Source organism: Bos taurus, chromosome 9, assembly GCF_002263795.3.
Source record: "Bos taurus isolate L1 Dominette 01449 registration number 42190680 breed Hereford chromosome 9, ARS-UCD2.0, whole genome shotgun sequence".
Classification (NCBI taxonomy): domain Eukaryota; kingdom Metazoa; phylum Chordata; class Mammalia; order Artiodactyla; family Bovidae; genus Bos; species Bos taurus.
In genome coordinates, this window is record NC_037336.1 from 23,439,922 (window position 1) to 23,461,791 (window position 21,870).

Sequence of the window (21,870 nt, forward strand, 5' to 3'; positions counted from 1 at the left end):
CCTCCTCTCCCCTCACCTCTCCCAGCGTCCGCCCGCATCCACGCCCCCTTTCCCCTCCCATCTCGCGGCCGTGGCGCTCAGCTCGCCGCCCACCTCCCCACAGTCTCCAGGCGGTGCTGGCGGACGGTGGCCTGGAGCCCCGGCTCCGGCTCGCGCTGTCCCGGAGCCCCACCCCTCTCTCCTGCCTCGCCAGCGGTGGTGACCGCCTTAGGAATACTTTGACTCGAGCTGAGCAGCGCCCCTGAGGACTGAGGAAGCTTCGCAGGTAAGGATGGAGACACCCCCAACCCTTTTTCCCCCCAGGAAAGGGCAAGACCCCAGAACCTAGAAGTGTTCCTGAGAAACGCAGGACCCACCCCAGGGAGAGCTCCTTTGAAGTGCGCTAAAGGTAGAGATCAAACTTAGCACTTTTAAGCCATCAAAGAAACGGCTCTTGCAAGTAAGCAATTCTTTGTGCTGGCCTCTGCACCGTTAATATTTAACAGTAAAAGTGTTTGCATTGGAATATAAATGGAATTCTTTTTACTTAAGCACTACCAGAGGGGACCCTCTTTATTTTTATGATTATTAACAGATGCCATCGAAAAAGGTGTAAAATGCATTCCTGGAAGGTCTACTCTGGTTGAAAGCCTCTTTGGCAGGATTACTATGAAAGCTAGGAATCTCTTGCTTTCTCATCAACTTGGCTGCACAGGTCAGCGAAAGGAGCAGTGAAAAACATTTTAAAGTGAGAAGATGAAATGAAATTGAAAAGTCCTGGATTTGCTCTAAAAAACTAGCAAAAAAAAAAAGGGGGGGGGGGCAGGGGAGACCACTGGAACAAGATTGGCAAAATATTGGTAGTTGTTGCCTCAGGGTGATGGGCACGTAGGGGTTATAATTTTATGTTTCATTCTATTTCATAGTTTTCCCTCTACTTTTGATATTTTCTACCATAATTTTTTTTTTTTTTTTTGAAAAGTTGTAGAAACACTTCCTGCCTGATTCCTCTGACCTTTTCACACTATCATTGATTTGAAAGAAGCTGCATATCCTGGCGAGGTGGTTTTTCTCCCCTATTAACCTTTCTCACTTCTGAAATTAGTTCTCATTCTATCCCAAGTGCGTCTGTCCCCACAGAGAATTATAAAAGTCATGTGCTGTTGCCTGGAGAACTATGCTTAGAATCTGGTTTATAATTTAGAAGAGAGAAGGTTAAGATTCCAGCCAAATAAGACATCTCAGCCTGAAAGTAGTGCCCGAGCATCATATGGAATTTTATTTTTATTAGGAAATACTAGAAGAGCTCGTTTAATGTGAGAAGAAGTTGGTCATGGATACTCTTTCTTATTTTTTCTCCAGACAGCTCAGAAACTGTTGTGCTTTTAAGAATCTTCTCTGTATTTTCAAATGTGAGATTGTTTAATCTAGTGCTTGGCACATAGAATGTGCTCATCGTGTTAAAATAATCAATTGCTGCTGCTAAGTAGCTTCCGTTGTGTCCGACTCTGTGCAACCCCATAGACGGCAGCCCACCAGGCTCCCCCGTCCCTGGGATTCTCCAGGCAAGAACACTGGAGTGGGTTGCCATTTCCTTCTCCAATCAATTGCTAATGTGAGTTAATTATTTATCTTTGCCCAATGCTCAACTGTCCACGGCAAGCATATTGCATTTTAACAGTGGGATGAGATTCAGAATTTCGGAAACTGAAGCTACCTCACTGGGTTAACTTTGCACATGAGAAATCTGAGATGAGAGGTTGGAAATAGCAAAGTATGAAAGTTATTATTTTATGACTTTGCTTAACTAGAATATTTTCAAAAGCTTTAGAAACTTTAACAGATGTTTGCTTAGCTAAAAATACAGTGATCATAAGATGCTTTAAAGCCTGAGGAGTAGCAAACCTAATGCAGTCACAGATAGGCTTTGCTTTCAAAGGCCAACTTGCAAGATAGAAAACAAGTCAGGAGCCATATGCTGTGCGTTTCCTATGTCAGTGGGTGAGAGAGTCAGCAGAGGGTTCCCTTTGGGGCTTCCTAAGTGCCTTTCACCCCAAATTCAATTTACACATAGCGTATCCTTTGCACAAATTGAAGTGTACAGGTCCTGGAAAAATAACTTAAAAAACAAAGAGGTTTTTCTTTTTTTTTATTGTGATGAGAAACAGAAGTTGTGAGTAACTGTAAAATAATCAACTGTGTAACTTTACCATCTTCCTTTCCCTCCACTACTGCCAAACATTTTAAGCAGACATTAATTATTCTGTCTCATTCCTGAAACTAAACTTGACGATAGTGCTATCATATTTTGAATAGAAACTGGCACATTGTCAGTGAACTTCCTTGCCATTTATTTTTAGCATAGAATCAGTGGCAAGCTTACCCTTTAGAAATGGCTTATGAAGTCTTTGGTAGACATGTGAAATATTTGGCAGGCTGAAGATTTTTCATGCTGTAGTGAACTGCCGCACCTTTGGGGGATTGTTTAGCGGCCCTGGAGATCATACTGGAAATGTGCTGGCACCACAGAGGTTCTGGAAAACCACCTGCCAGAAGGTTGTCTGGCTGTGGACAACATCATCAGCCCACAGCTCGTCAGGATGGGCTCTGTGGCCTAGAGGTGGGTTTTCTAAATGTGATCAATTCCACATGTGACAACAATGTGGAATATTATTATTCCACATTGTATATTATTAGTATATTATTAACCAGTTAGACTTCTCCCCATCCCATGAATCCTACATGTTTTTTTTAAACTAAATTTGATTTTGTAGCTTAATGAATGTAAACCTTTTAAATGTGAGATCTACTTAGACAGCAGGCTAGCTTCGCCTCCTAGTGGTAGCAATAGGGATAGCAGTCAAGTTCCTACCCTAAGGAGTCGAGGAATTTAAACTGCTTGAGGCTCACTGATGAGTAAGTGACTCGTATGTTTTCCTTTGTGATTTAAGCTAGAACTTTAATGTTGAAAGATATCTTAGAAGGTTTTTAGTTCAACTTAAAGACTAAAGAGGATTTATCGCAGAGATTCTTAAGCAAGGAAAGAGGCTTTGAAACGATGCATAGGATTGTAAACACTGTATGCTTTTGTTGAAAAACAAATTTATCCACCCAGTTCCAGCTCTCCAGTCAGCCTAGAAATACTACTCCACATCACTATAGTGTTTTATCATAATATTCAAGGTTTAGTTCTAAAATTGCGTGTTGTATAATTTTTCTAAAAATGAAAATTTTCATTTATGTTTAGGTCTCTGACCCAGACAGTGTTCCCCCCTACTATTTCTTCCTTTCTAAACCTCCGAGGCAGGCAATCCAAACATTTTTTTACCTGAGTGTATTCATTTCCTACTGCTGCTGTAACAAAATACTACAAATTCAGTGACATAAAACAACACCTTATCTTATAGTTCTGGAGGCCAGAAGTCCAGAGAGGGTCAGCATGGTTGCAGTTTTTCCCTGGAAGTTCCAGGAGAGAATGTCTCCTTACCGTTTGTAAGATCTAGCCGCCACCCGTGTTTTGTAGCTTATGATTCAGCCTCACCCTGACCTCTGCCTCCAACTTCACAGCTCCTTCAGGTTCGTGACCCTCCTGCCCGCTTCTTATAAAAGGAGCCCTGTGATTACATTGTGCTCACCTGGGTAACCCAAGCTAATCTCATCACACAATCCTTAACTAAATCACATCTGCAGAGTCTCCTTTACCAATTAAGAACATAGGCACAGGTCCTGGGGATTAAGATGTGGCTCTCCTTGGGAGCTGTGACAGGCACAACTTGGAGATACTGTGGCTTTAGTTCTAGATCACCGCAAAGAAGCAGATTTTGCAATAAAGCAAGGTGTCCCAGAACATGTAAGTTACTGTAGTCTACTGTGTGGTAGCATTATGTCTAAAAAACAGTGCATGTTACAGTTGAAGAATACTTTATTGCTAAAAATGCTAACCATCATCTGAGCTTAAGCAAGTCCATCTTTTTGAGGGTGGAGGCTCCTGCCTTGATGCTGATGGCTGCTGACTGAGCAGGGTGGTGGTTGCTGAAGGCTGGGGCAGCTGTAGCAGTTTCTTAAAATAAGACAACAATGAAGTTTGCTGCATTGATTGACTCTTCCTTTGGGAACAATTTCTCTGCAGTATGCAATGCTGTTTGATAGCATTTTACCTACGTACTACTACTACCACTACGTCACTTCAGTCGTGTCCAACTCTGTGCAACCCCATAGACGGCAGCCCAGCAGGCTCCCCCGTCCCTGGGATTCTCCAGGCAAGAACACTGGAGTGGGTTGCCATTTCCTTCTCCAATGCATGAAAGTGAAAAGTGAAAGTGAAGTCGCTCAGTTGTGTCCGACCCTCAGGGACCCCATGGACTGCAGCCTTCCAGGCTCCTCCGTCCATGGGATTTTCCAGGCAAGAGTACTGGAGTGGGATGCCATTGCCTTCTCCATTTACCCACCTAGAGAACTTTCAAAACTGGAGTCAGTCCTCTCAAAGGCTGCTGCTGCTTTATCAACTAAGTTCCTGTAATATTCTAAATCCATTATTGTCATTTCAACAGTCTTCAGAGCATCTTCACCATCTCAAGAAACTACGTTCTTTGCTCAGCCACAAGAAGCAACTCTTCCATCTATTAAAGTTGTTCACGAGATCGCAGTAATTCAGTCACATTTTCAGGCTCCACCTCTCCTTCTGTGCTGTTTCCAGCACACCCGCCACCGCTTCCTCTACTGAAGACCTGAACCCCTCAAATTTGGCTATGAGAACCAGTCTCTTTCAAACTGTGTTGTTAGTATGTTGACTTCTTTCCATGAATCATGAATGTTCTTAATGGTACCCACAATAGTGTCTCCTTTCCAGAAGTGTTCAACTGACTTTGCCCATATTCATCAGAGGAATTACTATCTGTGGCAGCTGTAGCTTTATGAAATATATTTCTTAAATAATAAGACTTGAAAGTCACAATGACTCCTTGATCTTTGGGCTGCAAAATGGATGTTGTGTTAGCAGGCATGAAAACAATATGCATTTTATGTTCATCTCTCTCAGAGCTCTTGGGTGATCAGGTACATCAATGAGCAGTAATTTTTTTTTTCTGGGTTAAGATTCCATTTTAATTAGATTCAGTTACTTAGAATCAGTTCATCTCCTATAAAGATTTGTGAGTTATCAAGGAAAACATAACTTACGGTTCTCAAAATTCAAAATCAATGAGCAGTAATATTTTGAAAGGAATCTTTTTTCTGAGAGTATGTCTCAACAGTGGGCTTAAAATACTCAGCAAACCGTGTCGTAGAGAAATGAACCATCATCCAGGTTTTGCTGTTCCACTGATAGAGCCCAGGCAGAGTAAATTTAGCCTAATTTTTAAGGGCTGTAAGATTTTCAGGGTGGTAAATGAGCATTGGCTTCAGCTGAAAGTCACCAGCTGGATTAGCACCTAACAAGAGGGTCAGCTTGTCCTTCGAAGTTTTGAAGCCAAGCATTGATTGCTGCATTGAATATCTGTCTCTCAGGGTAGCTGCCTTCATGAATTATCTTAGCTAGATCTTCTGTATAACTTGCTGCAGCTCCTGCATCGGTATTTGCTGTGTAAGTTTGCACTTTTAGGCTGTAGAGATGGCCTCTTTCTTTAAACCTCGTGAAACAGCCTGTGCTAGCTTCAGAGTTTTTTCTGCATCCTCTTCACTTCTCTCAACCTTCACAGAATTGAAGAGAGTTAGTACCCTGCTCCTGATTTAGGTTTTGGCCTAAAAGTATGTGGTAGCTGGCCTGCTCTTCTAGCCAGACCATTAAAACTTTCTTCCTATCAGTAGCAAGGCTGTTTTGCTTTCTTATCATTCGTGTGTGCACTGGAGTAGTTCTTTTAATTTCCTTCAAGAACTTTTCCCTTGCGTTCCCCACTTGGCTAACTGGCCCAGAAGCCTGGCTTTCAGCCGATGATATCAGCTCTCCACATGCCTTGCTCATGAAGCTTAATTATTTCTAGCTTTTGATTTAAAGTGCAACATGCAACTCTTCTTTCTTCACTTGAACGCTTCGAGGCCATGGTAGGGTTATGAATTGGCCTAATTTAAAATTGTGTCTCAGGGAACAGGAAGGCCTGAGGAGAGGGAGAGAGCTGGGGGAGAGGGCAGTAAGTGGAGCAGTCGGAACACACGCAGGACTTGCTAAGTTCACCGTCTTATGTGGATGTGGTCTGTGGTGCCCCCAACACAATGACAATAACAACCTCAAAAGATCACCAATCACAGATCACCATAACAAATAATAAAGACAAAAGATTATCGAAACATGACACAGAGTGAGCAAATGCTATTGGAAAAATGGCTCCTAGAGAGTTGGTCAATGTGGAGTTGCCATGTGGCAATTTGTAAAAAATCATAGCATCTGTGAATTGCAGTGAAGGACAATGAAACAAGGTCGGCTTGTACTTGGCGTACTGCGGTGAGGTCCACAGCAGTCAGAGATGCATGAAATCCTTTATAAATATTTACCAGTGTTTTGACTCTTAGTGTTTGATCCTAATAATAATAATTGCTGCCATTTGCTGAGGGCTTACTGTTCTCTGGGCATCGTGTTTATGTACAGGTTGGTACAAAAGTACTTGCAGTTTCAGACCGTGAATTTTAAATCATTATAGCTAGGCTCAAATGCATCTTTATTAATCACAATAGGAACCATTACAATCGACACATTTTTGCCAACAAGAAGTAAGTTTGCTAATCCCTGTAGCATAAAAATCTGTGCTTTGGGTTTTGATAAACTCCTAGAAAGTATTTTCTGCCTCCCCCTGGTTGTGGAAATGTTTTCCCTGCAAAAAGTTGTTGAGATGCTTGAAAAAGTGGTAGTTGGTTGGTGAGAGGTCAAGTGAATATGGCAGACATGACATTTTAGACATCATCTCTATAGTCTAAAATAAATATAAACAGAAAGTAATGTCACTAGCAAAAAAAAAAAAAACAAAGCAAGAAATGCACATTAAAAAGATACATAACATAACCACATTTATTTAAGAATGCATTCCAATATCAATGGGTAAGTTCAATGATGCAAAACCGCAATTACTTTTGCACCAACTTAATGATATTTGTGTCTCACAAAAATACTCCAAAGTATTATTCCCTGTTGAACAAATGTAGAAAATAAGGTTTGGGGAAATTAAGTGATCTTCACAAATCATAGTGCTAAGAAGTCACAAGTGGACTTAAATTGGTTTGACTTCAAAACCCACTGCCTCCACCACCCTGGAAACACCCTAGTTCCTCCTGTCCTCTTGGTCACACATAGAGCACTATTCCTTTTCTGGTCATCCTGATCGCACACTTTTTAGCTTAAACGTTTCATCCATTTCAGTGCTCTAGTTAGTGTCTAGTTAGAAGCCCCCCCTTCTCTGGGGGCTTCACTGCACCGGGAATTGAACTTTATAAAATACCTAGTCTCCTGTTCATACGCAAAAGTGACTTATGAAAGTTTTACAAGTATTCTCCAAAACCTAACACAGTTAATGCTCACTCTCCAGCTGTCTGCTATCACTAGTAAAGCCCCTCCTCTCCTGCCCCGGCCTTTTGCCTAAGCCAGCAGTTCTGTCTGCAGATCCAGACCATGATGTCTATCCCTCGTGTGTCAGTGTTGACTGAACAGGGGGAGAATGAAAGTGGAGGAGGAGAGATGGCTGGAGTGTGTTTTCACACTTATGCATGTGTGTGAGTGTAGGTAGTGATGCTGGGAGGGGCAGGTGGCTTGGATCACGAATGGCCAGATAAAAGACAGGGAAGTTGGCAAAAGTGGTTATGCAGTGATTGCTATGTCCAAATATGCATGAAGGTAAAAGCTGATGTTGGTCCTACAAGGCCATTGATCTGACTGAGCCCCCACAAAGTGTTTGACACATTAATGCAAAATTATGTCCCATGGCAGCAAACTATACACATGAACTTGGACAACTACCTCTCTGTCTGTTACAAGGGACCAGGTGAAAAGAAAGGACCAAGTTAGTGACTCTATGACCTGGTACAGATCTTTGATGGTAAATCAGCTCTTGTTCGTATACAGGAAAAAAAACTCATTCAAAATATTTAATATGGTGAGCAAGCATCTAATCTTTCCTTCATCTGCCTGCCTTACTTAAGTTAAAATGTAAACTTTAAAGGGTAACAAACCAAAAAATAAAAGAGAAACTGAGCCTGAGAATATTATTATGTCATGCTATGCTATATACTTTAGAATAGATTCACTTAAAAAGTTGTTTTTTTTTTCTCATTGTAAATTGCTCCCTAAGAGTAATTATTTTGACATTGACTGTTTCTTTTTAGGTTGAAGACCTGTTGCAGTTCCAGAATTCTTAGGGTAGGTCCAGGCTTAAAATAATACATTGGAAATGCAATTCAAATGTTCTGTGGCTGGGTAATGTTTAATTACACTTATTTAATAGCAATGAGAAAAATATATTACAAACCCACAGATCTTCATAGAAATGAGTAGTTAGGAAAGCATTCATTTGGGACGTCTCTAAAATGAAGCTGTCCTTGAACAAAAACCAAAACAAAGAAAAAGGGAGTTTTCAGAGTGTGTCAGAAACTACCCTGAAATAAAAATATTTGAGTATAAAATTGACTGTTTAGAAAACTAAAAGTGCTATAACTTTGCCTTATATAATTAACTGTTTTAAAGTGATATTAATTTACCTACTGCTGCTGCTGCTGCTGCTGCTAAGTCGCTTCAGTCGTGTCCGACTCTGTGCAACCCCATAGACGGCAGCCCACCAGGCTCCCCCATCCCTGGGATTCTCCAGGCAAGAATACTGGAGTGGGTTGCCATTTCCTTCCCCAATGCATGAAAGTGAAAAAGTGAAAGTGAAGTCGTTCAGTCATGTCCGACTCTTAGCGACCCCATGGACTGCAGCCTACCAGGCTCCTCTGTCCATGGGATTTTCCAGCCAATCGTACTGGAGTGGGGTGCCATTGCTTCTCCGAATTTACCTACTAAGGTAGAATAATAACTATCAGGTTGGCCAAAAAGTTTGTTTGCTTTCTCCATAACCGTGTATGGAAATACCTGAAAGAACTTTTAGGCCAACCCAATATAAAAGAACTTATAATTGAATGTGTCCATGCTCTGGGCTCAATGGTAATTCTTTGCATATATCAATGTATTTAATTCTCAGAATTATGAAGTTGAAATTACTATTATCTTCACTTTGCAGATGAGGAAACAGAAACTTCATTGATGTGAATGAACTGCCCAAATTCAGATGCCTAATAAGTGGTGAAGATGAGACTTAGCCCAGGTCTTCTTACTCCTTGGTCTGCCCTGATAACTACCATGCTGGTAGAGAAATCCAAATATTCTAAATACTTGTCAGCATTCACATTTCTAAGAAAGCATAAGCAAGCAAACAAACAAAAGCAAGAGCAAGTAATCCCTTGTAGTTACAGGTGGTTATTTCTGTTAATAGTATGGACCAGGTACAAATGTGGAATACTATCTGCTCCATCAGTAAGAGTTTGTCTACAAATGCTGGTATTCCTTGCTTCCTCTCTAACTCCCTTCTGCTCCATCCATCTCCATGGTCCAACCCATAATCAACTATGTGTACACTGACTCATGGTGAGAACCATAACTGCAACCTCACTTTCATTAACCAAACTGGACTTTGAAGCCCCAAATCCAAGCCATCTGGAAAGTGACAGGGAAGGTCACAATTACAATGGAAGACAGGAAAAAGGAGGAGGTTGAGGGAAAACAAGAGACATTAAAGCTTTCAAAATACTATAGCTACTCCACAGCCGGGGCCATGTCTCTTTAGTTAGTGCTTTTGGGATGACAGGCGTCTGTACATGTATCCACTGAACCGTGGCTTGCTCTATCAGTAAGAGCTATCATTTACACTACACTGACATTTTACCACGAGACAAACTTAGATTTTCCAAAAGAAAGTGTCCCAAGACATTTGTCCAATTTGAAATTACAGGCCAAATTAGACTAAACCCATGTCCTTTATTACTGTGATTCTGAGGTCATATGACAAGGTTCTGCCCTTCCCATGCCCAAGGATAGATGTGGGCATGGCTTTTATTCCTGTGCTACACTTCAGCTGAGTCCCTCAAAAGGCCCTGGCCAGGGCTGGCCAACTGGTGCTCTTGCATCATCTGTAGTATTGGATGCTGGAGGCATCACAGACAAGCCTACTGTATTTGAATCTTTTCAGATGTACTGTTAAATCACTTATATGAAAGTATGTTTTTTTTCTATCAAAGGCTGAGTCTTCCAATATTATTGTTGTTGTTTAGTTGCTAAGTCATGTCCAACTCTGAGACCCCATGGACTGTAGCCTGCCAGGCTCCTCTGACCGTGGAATTTCCCTGACAAGAATAATGGAGTGGGATGCCATTTCCTACTCCACGGGATCTTTCTGTAATAGCTGTTGCTAACACAGGAAAAGCATGAAGTTCAGAATAAATTTACTTTGTACACAAAGAGGAAGCAGGGGTCATGTGAAACCTGGTTAAGCAGTCATCCCTGGAAAAACCTTCTGAGGAGGGTCTCAAGCTGCTGCACCAGGGCTTTGGCTGCTGTGGTTCTGAAACCGTACTGAGTATCAGAGTTGCCTGGAGGGCTGGTTAAAACATACACAGCTGGGAACCCACATCCCTCCTGGAGAATTTTGAACAGTAGGTCTGGGTTGGGTCCTGAGAATGAGTATTTTTAACAGGTTCCTAGGGGATGCTGACACTGCTTGTTTGAGGACTACAACCTGGGAATTCCTTGATGTGACAGTTTATTCTGCAACATGCAAGTATAGAATCCTACTAACAAACTAAAAATATTCTTTTGAGTGGTGTTTCATTTTGAAGCCAAAGGCAGGGGAAAAAAACAAAAAACAATGTCCCTGCTCAGAGCAGTCAGGAAGGAGGAGTTCCCAATTATTCACAGGAGGGTTCTGCCTTTTTGTTCTATTTAGGCCTTCAACTGATTGGATGAGGCCCACCCACATTAGGGAGGGCAATCTGCTCACCTTAGTCTACTGATTCAAATGTTAATTTTATCCAGAGACACCCTCTCAAACATACCCAGGATAATATTAGACAAAACATCTGGGCACCTTCTGGCCCAGTCAAGTTGGCACATAAAATTAACCATTACGTGTGGCTCTTAAAAGTCTGCCTACAGAATTAATGCACAGGGCACATGTTTTATTTGGTAAAGAACAGGGAAACTTGATTCATATTCCAGTTCAGTGATTTGCACAGTAAAAAAAACCATCTTGTCAATTATAATTCAGTATTTGCATTATGCCTATCCAAGCCCTCAGAGAAGGAGATGGCACCCCACTCCAGTACTCTTGCCTGGAAAATCCCATGGACGGAGGAGCCTTGTGGGCTGCAGTCCATGGGGTCTCTAAAAGTCGGACATGACTGAGTGACTTCACTTTAACTTTTCACTTCCATGCATTGGAGAAGGAAATGGCAACCCACTCCAGTGTTCTTGCCTGGAGAATCCCAGGGATGGGGGAGCCTGCTGGGCTGCCGTCTATGGGGTCGCACAGAGTCAGACACGACTGAAGTGACTTAGCAGTAGCAGCAGTAGCAGTATCCAAGCCCTAAGTAGCTGAAAACTTGCAAGGCTAAATGACAGAGTACTGAAAACAAAAACAGAAACGTGTGAGCAATACCACAGTACCTAGATTTAGATGCTCTTTCTTTTGCTTGGGAATGCCTTTGACACATTTATTACTTCACAGATCACTATTATAAAATGTTAAAATGTACAATGTGATTCTCTGTAGTTTTTAATGAAGATAATTGTCTGACTCAGTCTTTAATGTACTCATATATTAAGTATATAATGAATGGCTGTTATCATGCATGTAGGGCTAACTTAAAATAATTAAAAAAATATTTCCTATACCAAAAAATTTGTTTGATTGACATTTTTCTAAGGATCAAATAGATAAAAAAAAATATGTATCTTTAAAAAATCATCTACTTTGGTCTGTTGATAAACTGCTGCTGCTGCTGCTAAGTCGCTTCAGTCATGTCCGACTCTGTGCGACCCCATGGACTGCAGCCTACCAGGCTCCTGCATCCATGGGATTTTCCAGGCAAGAGTACTGGAGTGGGGTGCCATTGCCTTCTCCCGTTGATAAACTAAGAGGCAGCAAATAACTGATTTTAGCATTTTGTTTTAAGGGAAAGACAACTTTTCATCTTGGGAATACTCATAAAACATATAATTTCAAGATCTCAGTAGTTACTGAGCAGTTACCCTTATTCTTCAATCCAATTAATAAATGGATGAAATACTCATTATGAAACTGCATGTGCTGCTGCTAAGTCACTTCAGTCATGTCCGACTCTGTGCGACCCCATAGACAGCAGCTCACCAGGCTCCCCCGTCCCTGGGATTCTCCAGGCAAGAACACTGGAGTGGGTTGCCATTTCCTTCTCCAATGCATGAAAGTGGAAAGTGAAAGTGAAGTCACTCAGTCGTGTCTGACTCTTAGCGACCCCATGGACTGCAGCCTACCAGGCTCCTGCATCCATGGGATTTTCCAGGCAAGAGTACTGGAGTGGGGTGCCATTGCCTTCTCCCGTTGATAAACTAAGAGGCAGCAAATAACTGATTTTAGCATTTTGTTTTAAGGGAAAGACAACTTTTCATCTTGGGAAATACTCAATAAAACATATAATTTCAAGATCTCAGTAGTTACTGAGCAGTTAGCCTTATTCATTCCAATCCAATTAAATAAAATGGATGAAATACTCATTATGAAAACTGCATGCTGCTGCTGCTAAGTTGCTTCAGTCATGTCCAACTCTGTGCGACCCCATAGACAGCAGCTCACCAGGCTCCCCCGTCCCTGGGATTCTCAAGGCAAGAACACTGGAATGGGTTGCCATTTCCTTCTCCAATGCATGAAAGTGGAAAGTGAAAGTGAAGTCACTCAGTCGTGTCCGACTCTTAGCGACCCCATGGACTGCAGCCTACCAGGCTCCTGCATCCACGGGATTTTCCAGGCAAGAGTACTTGAGTGGGGTGCCATTGCCATCTCCAGAAAACTGCATAGAAGGTACAAAATACTAAGTGGTTCAACAAAATCATTACCAATATAATTACTGTTTTGTGTAAAATCAAATTTGCCATGGTAATGATTAGAAAATATTGTACATGAGTGTGGATTTTTCCTGAAATGTATTTAATGATTTAGGGGACAATATCCATCAGTCTACAGAAGAATGGCCTGTCTCCAAAATAAAGTACAAGCTATTAGGCAAACAATACAGTTTAATATTCACCAAAATCACCATTACTTAGCATTCAAGTGTGAGCAAATAGAAAAAAATGGTAAAGATTATTCTAAAGTAGAAGTAAAGATTATTCTAAACTTTCTTAACATGTTTTAATATACAATGATTCAAAATAATTATATTTTAATGAACAGATCATGTTTAAACAACAAAGAGATTAATATAGTATATGATTTGTTTTATCAGAAGAATGTTATTAGTTTGTTAATAAAGTTCCATACTTGGATATGGCAAGATGAACTCTGTTGTGTCACGAGATGCCCATGTTTGGCTCTGCATCAGAGGCAACTTTTGCTTTTCCTGCCAGTGCTTAGGATCTTAGGGGTGTACCCTGGTTTGTGGGCCATTCCTGACATCCTGTATTAACTTTCTTTTCCATGCAAAGGCTTATCAGAAAGCCGTGAGAGTGAAGGTATTATAGGCATAAACTAACCTTGAACTGACTCTGCTTTATACAAAGTGCAAAGCATTTGGTAAGCCTGGATATGTTAACTATTAGTTAAAAACAACTTGGAACATAGCTCACAAATTTCCAAATTGCTGCTCCAAAGAATGTTACACTCCTCCTTACTCTCACAAAGCAATAACTGACAAACAGCAGTTCTAGGAAGAGATTTACATACCAGCAAACCTAGAGAAGCAGGAAAAGAAGGCAAGAAGATGTAAATAATAGATGAGATATTATATAATTCACCAAGTACTGGCAACTTTCAATGGCTCTCAGGTGATGAAACCCATGATGAAAGGGTCCCATTAAACCTATGATTTAATCACGATTGTGCTCCCCCAAGTGGTAAATCCACGACAATTGCTTGTGCTCCATAAATTCTTACAATTTTAATATCCAGTAAAATGTCACTATAACACATTTTTGTATATTGTTTTGCTTGGGTGGTAGTTCCAAGCACAACTTCGTTTTTAAAAAGAACAGGGTATATTTTTCTTATTTTTGAATAAAACAGCCCGTGCTGTGTACTCTTTATGATAAGGGGTTCTGCTTGTTAAAAAAATCAAAGCAGGTCAATAGTAGAGGAGCTCCTTTATTTCTAAAACTTCTACTGAATATTATATTTTAGAATATTATCTGATGATTAAAAAATTTTTTTAATGTAGACCATTTTTGAAGTTTTTTTATGATGTTTGTTATATTAAACTTTTTAAAATTTTATTTTTAATTGGAGGATAATTGTTTTACAATATTGTGTTGGCTTCTTCCATACAACGTGAATCAGCCATAATTATGTCCCTCCCTCTTGAACGTCCTCCCAACCCCATCCCACTTTTCCAGGCTATTAGAGCACTGTGTTGAGCTCCTTGTGTTATACAGCAACTTCCCATTTTTTTCTTTTTTTCCACTCAGTCGTGTCCGACTCTTTGCCACCTCATGGACTATACAGTCCGTGGAATTCTCTAGGCCAGAACACTGGAGTGGGTAGCCTTTCCCTTCTCCAGGGGATCTTCCCGACCCAGGTCTCCCGCATCGCAGGCAGATTCTTTACCAGCTGAGCCACAAGGGAAGCCCAAGAACACTGGAGTGGGTAGCCTTTCCCTTCTCCAGCAGCCCTTCCAGACCCAGGAAGTGAACGGGGGTCTCCTGCATTGCAGGCATATTCTATACCAACTGAGCTATATATGATAATGTATGTTTCAATGTTACTTGTAATTCGTCCCACCTCTCGTTTGCTCGCTGTGTCCAAAGTCTGTTCTCTATGTCTGCATCTCTATTTCTGTCCTGCAAATAGGTTCATCAGTACCCTTTTTCTATATTCCATATAGATGCATTAATATACGATAGTTCATCTCTGACTTACTTCACTCTGTATGACATGCTCATTTCTGTTTTACATTTTGTTTTTTTGTCTGTGAGGCATGTGGGATCTTAGCTCTCTGACCAATCTCCTGCATCTGGGGTTGGGGATGGGGCGGGGAGTGGGGTGGTGGTGAAGTCTTAACCACTGGGCCAGGGAAGGGTCTATTATTTAATGATTTTATTTTATTTATTTTTAAATTTTATTTTTTAACTTTACAATATTGTATTGGTTTTGCCATATATCAAAATGAATCTGCCACAGGTATACATGTGTTCCCCATCCTGAACCCTCCTCCCTCCTATTTAATGATTTTAATTGCACCATCAATCAGCTTGGTCTGCAAGCCGTGATTCAGGGAAGTAGTGCATTCTAGTGAAGGCCTTTTTTAAAAAAAATTTTTTTCCAGTGAATGCTTTTTTTGAGCTCCGTGCTAGTCATTTACATTATAGAGATGAGGAATTTATGGTCCGTGCCTTTATTAAGACACTAAGTTCAGGGATAGTGTCAGACATCTGTCATTATCTTTATTTCTAAATCATCTGGAGATAAGGTTGCAGGAGACCTTGGAAGGTGTGGCTTAGGCACCAGAGGACCCCCCTTGCCCCTCTTCTTATTCTCCCATGCGTTGGGCTGTCTGGAGAGGAAGAGGGGAAGATGGTAGGCGGGGGTGGGATGTGTGGGGATTAGTGCAGGTGGAGGGAAGTTTGAGTGAAATCAAATTTACTGATTTTGGATATCTGTAGGAGCCTGCTTAGTATGGTATTTATCTAATCTCAGTAAAATCTAAGTACAGTGAAAACAGGGACTCCTCTTTGTGGTGAAGCTACATTTAGGACTCAAGATCTAAATGAATGGTAATTAACGTTTAAACAGAAAGCAGTATAGGTTCATCTGTACCATTTTTCTAGATTCCACATCTATGCATTAATATATGGTACTTATTTTTCTTTCTGACTAATGTATATGCACTGCCAGGTGTAAAACAGATGGCTAGTGGGAACCTGCTGTACAGCACAGCAAGCTCAGCTCAGTGCTCTGGGGGGACCTAGGTGGCTGGGATTGGGGGGTGAGGGTCTAAGAGGGAGGAGATACATGTATACCTATAGCTGATTCACTTTGTTGTACAGCAGAAACTAACACAATATTGTAAAGCAACTATACCCCAATAAGACAAAAGCATAAAGCTTCTTTTTTTCCTGTTTTAAAGGACAAGATAGAAGAACAAAATGGGAGCTATGTTCTTCGGGTTGATGCTTTTCACCCTTGGGTGGACCCTCATCGATGGATCTGAAAGTGAACAGGATTTTATGTGGCACGTGAGAAAAATACCCCGACTTGTCAGTGAAAGGACCTTCCATCTCACCAGCCCCGCCTTTGAGGCAGATGCTAAGATGGTGTTAAATCGAGTGTGTGGCATTGAATGCCAGAAAGATCTCCCAGCCCCCAGCCTTTCTGACCTGGAAGACTCTCTCTCCTACGAGACTGTCTTTGAGAATGGGAGCCGAACCTTGACCAGAGTGAAAGTTCAAGGTTGGGTCCCTGAGCCAACTCAAAACCTCACCTCACAAGGAGCACCCGTGAGGAGAAAGAGACAGGTGTACGGCACCGACAGCAGGTTCAGCATCCTGGATAAGAAGTTCTTGACCAATTTCCCTTTCAATACGGCGGTGAAGCTCTCCACAGGCTGCAGCGGCATTCTCATCTCTCCCAACCACGTCCTAACCGCTGCCCACTGTGTCCACGATGGAAACGGCTACATCAAAGGCAGCAAAAAGCTAAGAGTAGGCTTGCTGAAGATGAGAAATAAAGGTGGTGGCAAGAGACGTCGGGGGTCTAGGAGGAACAGGAGGGAAGTGAGTGGTGCTGGAAGAGAAGGGAGCCAAGACAGTCTGAAGGAGACAGCCAAGGCTGGAAGGAGGAGAAAGGGATCTGCTCGGCGTCAGAGAGCTGCTGACGGGAGGCCCTCCTTCCAGTGGACCCGGGTCAAGAACACCCACATCCCCAAGGGCTGGGCTAGAGGAGAGAGCAGAGACCCGGCCCTGGACTATGACTACGCCCTTCTGGAGCTGAAGCGCCCTCACAAGAAGAAATACATGGAGCTGGGAGTCAGCCCCACCATCAAGAAGCTGCCTGGTGGGATGATCCACTTCTCAGGCTTCGATCAGGACAGGGCAGATCAGTTAGTCTACCGGTTTTGCAGTGTGTCTGATGAGTCCAATGACCTCCTCTATCAATATTGCGATGCCGAATCAGGCTCCACTGGCTCCGGGGTCTATCTGCGTTTGAAAGAGCCAGACAAAAAGAGGTGGAAACGCAAAATCATCGCCATCTATTCTGGCCACCAGTGGGTGGACGTGCACGGTGTTCAGAAGGACTACAATGTGGCCGTGCGCATCACGCCCCTCAAGTATGCCCAGATCTGCCTCTGGATGCATGGGGATGATGCCAATTGTACCCAAGGCTAACAGATACCTGAAACGAGGCTGTCGATGATCTGGACATGAAAAGCAGTTTTGATTTATTGTAGCAAAGATCACTTCATAGGTTTTGCCCAGACTTGAACCCTACCAGTAGCATTTCAACATTTTTAATGTTTCCTTTTTTCAAAAATTAGGAGCTATTCATACATTTAAAAAATGTGTAGGTATACATCTTGAAACTAGATGGGTACTTTAATGCCAAGTGTATATTCTTCTTTACATGGTGATAAGTTTCATTTGTGGGAAAGGCTTTGCTTCTTTCTGCCTTTTTAAAGATTGGACACTTTAAAATTTCAAGCATAAATACTATGTGATTTCTCAATGGACTAACTCTCAGGGTCCTACTCTAAAAAGAGGCTTATAGGGTGTTGGTTGCATATTAAATGTGAAACTGCATATCCAGAAGTGGACAGTCCCATGGCTACAATCAAATTTGAGGCAGTAATTTACAACACACTCTGTACTGCTCTGAGACAGACCCCTTCAGCCTATGCTATCCCTCTTTGTTAATATTGTGTTTTCCATTGGGTCTAAGAAGCTTTTAGGTTTGTTTTATTTGTAAGAATTACAAGGAACAGAAAACTTTATAAATAAAACAATTAACTATTTTGCTGCCTGAAAAATACCAACTGCAGTGTTCTTATTTATGGGAGAAATACTTTGTTCTATGAAATAAATTTAGTTTAAAAATAGGGAAGTTGAAACATTTTACGATTTCAAGTCTTTAACTCATATTCAAAATATGGACTTTTCAGGTATGCACAGGGAAGACTGTTGCAACGTTATAAACCATCAGGTATTGAAAGCCTGCATCATTTTACGCCACGCAATCTCCTATGAATGAAGTGTTACAGTTTTAGACAAGGAAATCTATGTCTTTTTCAAGGAAAAGCCCTTTCATCCCCTTGACAAAGTTATTTTCTTAATAGGGTCATAGATATATTATTGGTGATTTCTCTGATTAGGGGATTTTTATATATGTCCTTTTAACAAGATGAGTATAATTTATGAATATAACTTTTTAAAAACAATTCTGATTGTTTTTCCTAGGGACCAAGGCTCTATCCTCACTTGGGCAGTCTCAGAAGACAAGAGTCCAGTGACCGCTCTGGGGCAAAACTCAGAGTAGACACTGAATACTATTTCTTCAATGAACAGATATTTGCTGAATGACTTGTAAGAAGGTTGTGGTGTGCTCAGTTGCTTGGTCATGTCCGACTCTTTGCAACCCCATGGATTGTAGCCCACCAGGCTCTTCTATCCATGGAATTTTCCCAGCATGAATACTGCAGTGGGTTGCTATTTCCTCCTCCAGGGGATCTTCCTGACACATAAGTGCGTTAGTATAGGCCACTGTGTTTAAAGGGTTTTAGTGATCTGTAAGTGAGTGCACTATAAAACTTAGGAGCTGTAGCTAGCCCTGATTTCTGGGCTGTTCTTCCTGGCAGTTTCAAGGATACATACTCTTCTTTTGGAATAAACCCAAGTCATTGATTCTGCCTGAGTTCAAAGTTATTTTACTTGTTATTATTTTCCATAGTAAGAAGTTATACCCTTGTCTAGTATGCAAAGGGAATACATGACTAGATTATTATAAAAAGTGATTTTGTAAATGGTGTTGAAAATAGCTGAAATTTCATACAAGTTATATTCCTTTATAATATGAATCTGTTAGAAATCATTCAATAAATCAACTGTAACTCTTACTATGTTTGTATATATGTTTTGTATACAGGGTTTTAGCAAGTATTCAATTAAACTGCTTATTAAAAAAAATTCTATTTAATTCTAAGCACTTTTTGCTGGGAAGTATTTAACTACCAGTAGTAGTGGAATAGGGCTGTTGTCTCAAAAGTTTTGATCAGATCCTTTCTGGGGAAACATCTATTTGATCACTGTGACTCAAATATTTGCACACTTGCAAACACACACACACACACATTCCTCATCTTAGATTCTTAGAAAATAAGTCCTGGGTTTGAGTCAGTTTGGAGGAATTTAGAATGCTCAGCATCAGTAGTTTGGGTCTTAAGGTTAAGTTCTGAATGTACATGATTTCCTTAAAATCACTGTACAATATACTTTCCAAAAATATAAAAGTTTAGCTCAGTTTATTTGCAGAGATTTGATTCTCTCATTTTCTTCTCTTTCCCAAGAGAATCATGAATCTTACATGATTCATCTGGGACCACTAAAATGTACTATTTACATTACTCAATTTAACTTCACATACTTTTTCTGTTACACTTATCAGATTTAAAATAGAAAATTAATTTGAATTCTCTTAGCCAAACACACATACCCACATACACAGGCACTGTCTACTGTGTGCCAAGGATACTGACTTACTGCTTAGAGAGACTTATCAAGGGGTGAATTCAAGTAAGTATTTATAAAACAACTGAAACTTAGAATTGTGAGTTTTTTCTTTACTCAAATAAATATTTCATTTCATTTATGTTTTTTTCTTGCTCATAAGTGTATGGGCAGAAGAGACTTGACAGTTTTTCCTTTTTTGAAATGCTTCTTAGTTAAATCCCAAATGTTCATTTTGAATAAGATTTAAATATATGTATAATCAAGATCAGAGTTTTGGACAAATCATTACCCTTTTTATTTGTAGGTCAAAGAATTCTTTGAAATTCTTATTTCTTAGAATCCCAGGATTAGAAGAGAACATAAAGATCATCTATTTTAATTCCACATTTTAGATTTTAATTTCCCTCCATAGCATTCCACTGAAGGGTCTGTCTAGTAATAAGAAAAATCTTTCACCACTTAAAGACTGTTAGTTATTAAAACTAATTCAGGAATATAATTTATTGCTTTAAATCATTAGTTCATTTTGCTATGTATTGCAAAAATTGTACAGTGTTTATCTTGCATTTTTACCCAATCTTGACAATTTTAATTACTCATAATTCTTTGGCCTTATACTAGTAAATCAAATATTTACTCTCACCAAAAATGAACTGTGATTATTAACTAAGAATATTGGATTAATGCAATTGAACCACTGTACCACCAATAGAAAATCCACTTAAAATGAAGAAAGTAGGGAAAACCACTAGACCTTTCAGGTATGACCTAAAGCATATCCCTTACGATTACACAGTGGAAGTGACAAATAGATTCAAAGGATTAGATCTGATAGACAGAGTGCTTGAAGAACTATGGATGGAATTCGTGACATTGTACAGGAGGTGGTGATCAAGACCATCCCCAAGAAAAAGAAATGCAAAAAGGCAAAATGGTTGTCTGAGGAGGCCTCACAAATAGCAGAGAAAAGAAGAAAAGCTAAAGGAAAAGGAGAAAAGAAAAGAATAACCATTTGAATGCAGAGTTCCAAAGAATAGCAAGGAGAGATTAGAAAGCCTTCCTCAGCAATCAATGCAAAGAAATAGAGGAAAATAACAGAATGGGAAAGACTAGAGATCTCTTCAAGAAAATTAGATACCAAGGGAACATTTCATGCAAAGATGGGCACAATAAAGGACAGAAATGGTATGGACCTAACAGAAGCAGAAGATACTAAGAGGTGGCAAGAATAAACAAAAGAACTATTAAAAAAAAGATCTCCATGACCCAGATAACCAAAATAGTATGATCACTCATCTAGAGTCAGACATCCTGGAAATGTGAAGTCAAGTGGGCCTTGGGAAACATTGTTACGAACAAAGTTAATGGAGTTGATGGAATTCCAGTTGAGCTATTTCAAATCCTAAAAGATGATGCTGTGAAAGTGCTGCACTCAATATGCCAGCAAATTGGGAAAACTCAGCAGTGGCCACAGGACTGGAAAAGGTCAGTTTTCATTCCAATCCCAAAGAAAGGCAATGCTAAAGAATGTTAAAACTACCACACAAATGTACTCATCTCACACACTAGCAAAGTAATTGTCAAAATTCTCCAAGCCAGGCTTCAACAGTATGTGAACCATGTACTTCCAGATATTCAAGTTGGATTTAGAAAAGGCAGAGGAACCACAGATCAAATTGCCAACATCCATTGGATCATAGAAAAATCAAGAGAGTTCAGAAAAACATCTACTGCTTTAATTGACTACGCCAAAGCCTTTGACTGTGTGGATCATAACAAATTGTGGGAAATTCTTCAAAAGACGGGAATATCAGATCAACTGATCTGCCTCCTGAGAAATCTACATGCAAGTCAAGAAGCAACAGTTAGAACCGGACAACTGCTTCCAAATTGGGAAAGGAGTACGTTAAGGCTGTTTGTTGTCACCCTGCTTATTTAACTTAGATGCAGAGTACATCTTGCAGAACGCTGGGCTGGATGAA

General features: G+C 40.5%; 1 protein-coding gene and 1 pseudogene across 4 annotated transcripts; one reads left to right on the forward strand and one right to left on the reverse strand.

The window, feature by feature from the left end:
* Positions 1-97: 97 nt before the first annotated feature.
* PRSS35 (serine protease 35) lies at positions 98-19,275 on the forward strand. Of its 4 annotated transcripts, none has more exons than XM_059889839.1 (4): positions 100-265; positions 8,284-8,317; positions 9,174-9,298; positions 16,297-19,275. In XM_059889839.1, the coding sequence occupies exon 4, from the start codon at positions 16,316-16,318 to the stop codon at positions 17,552-17,554; it is 1,239 nt and encodes a 412-aa protein (XP_059745822.1). In that variant the 5' UTR covers positions 100-265; positions 8,284-8,317; positions 9,174-9,298; positions 16,297-16,315; the 3' UTR covers positions 17,555-19,275.
* LOC107132760 (tigger transposable element-derived protein 1-like) lies at positions 3,769-6,438 on the reverse strand (annotated as a pseudogene).
* Positions 19,276-21,870: the final 2,595 nt, after the last annotated feature.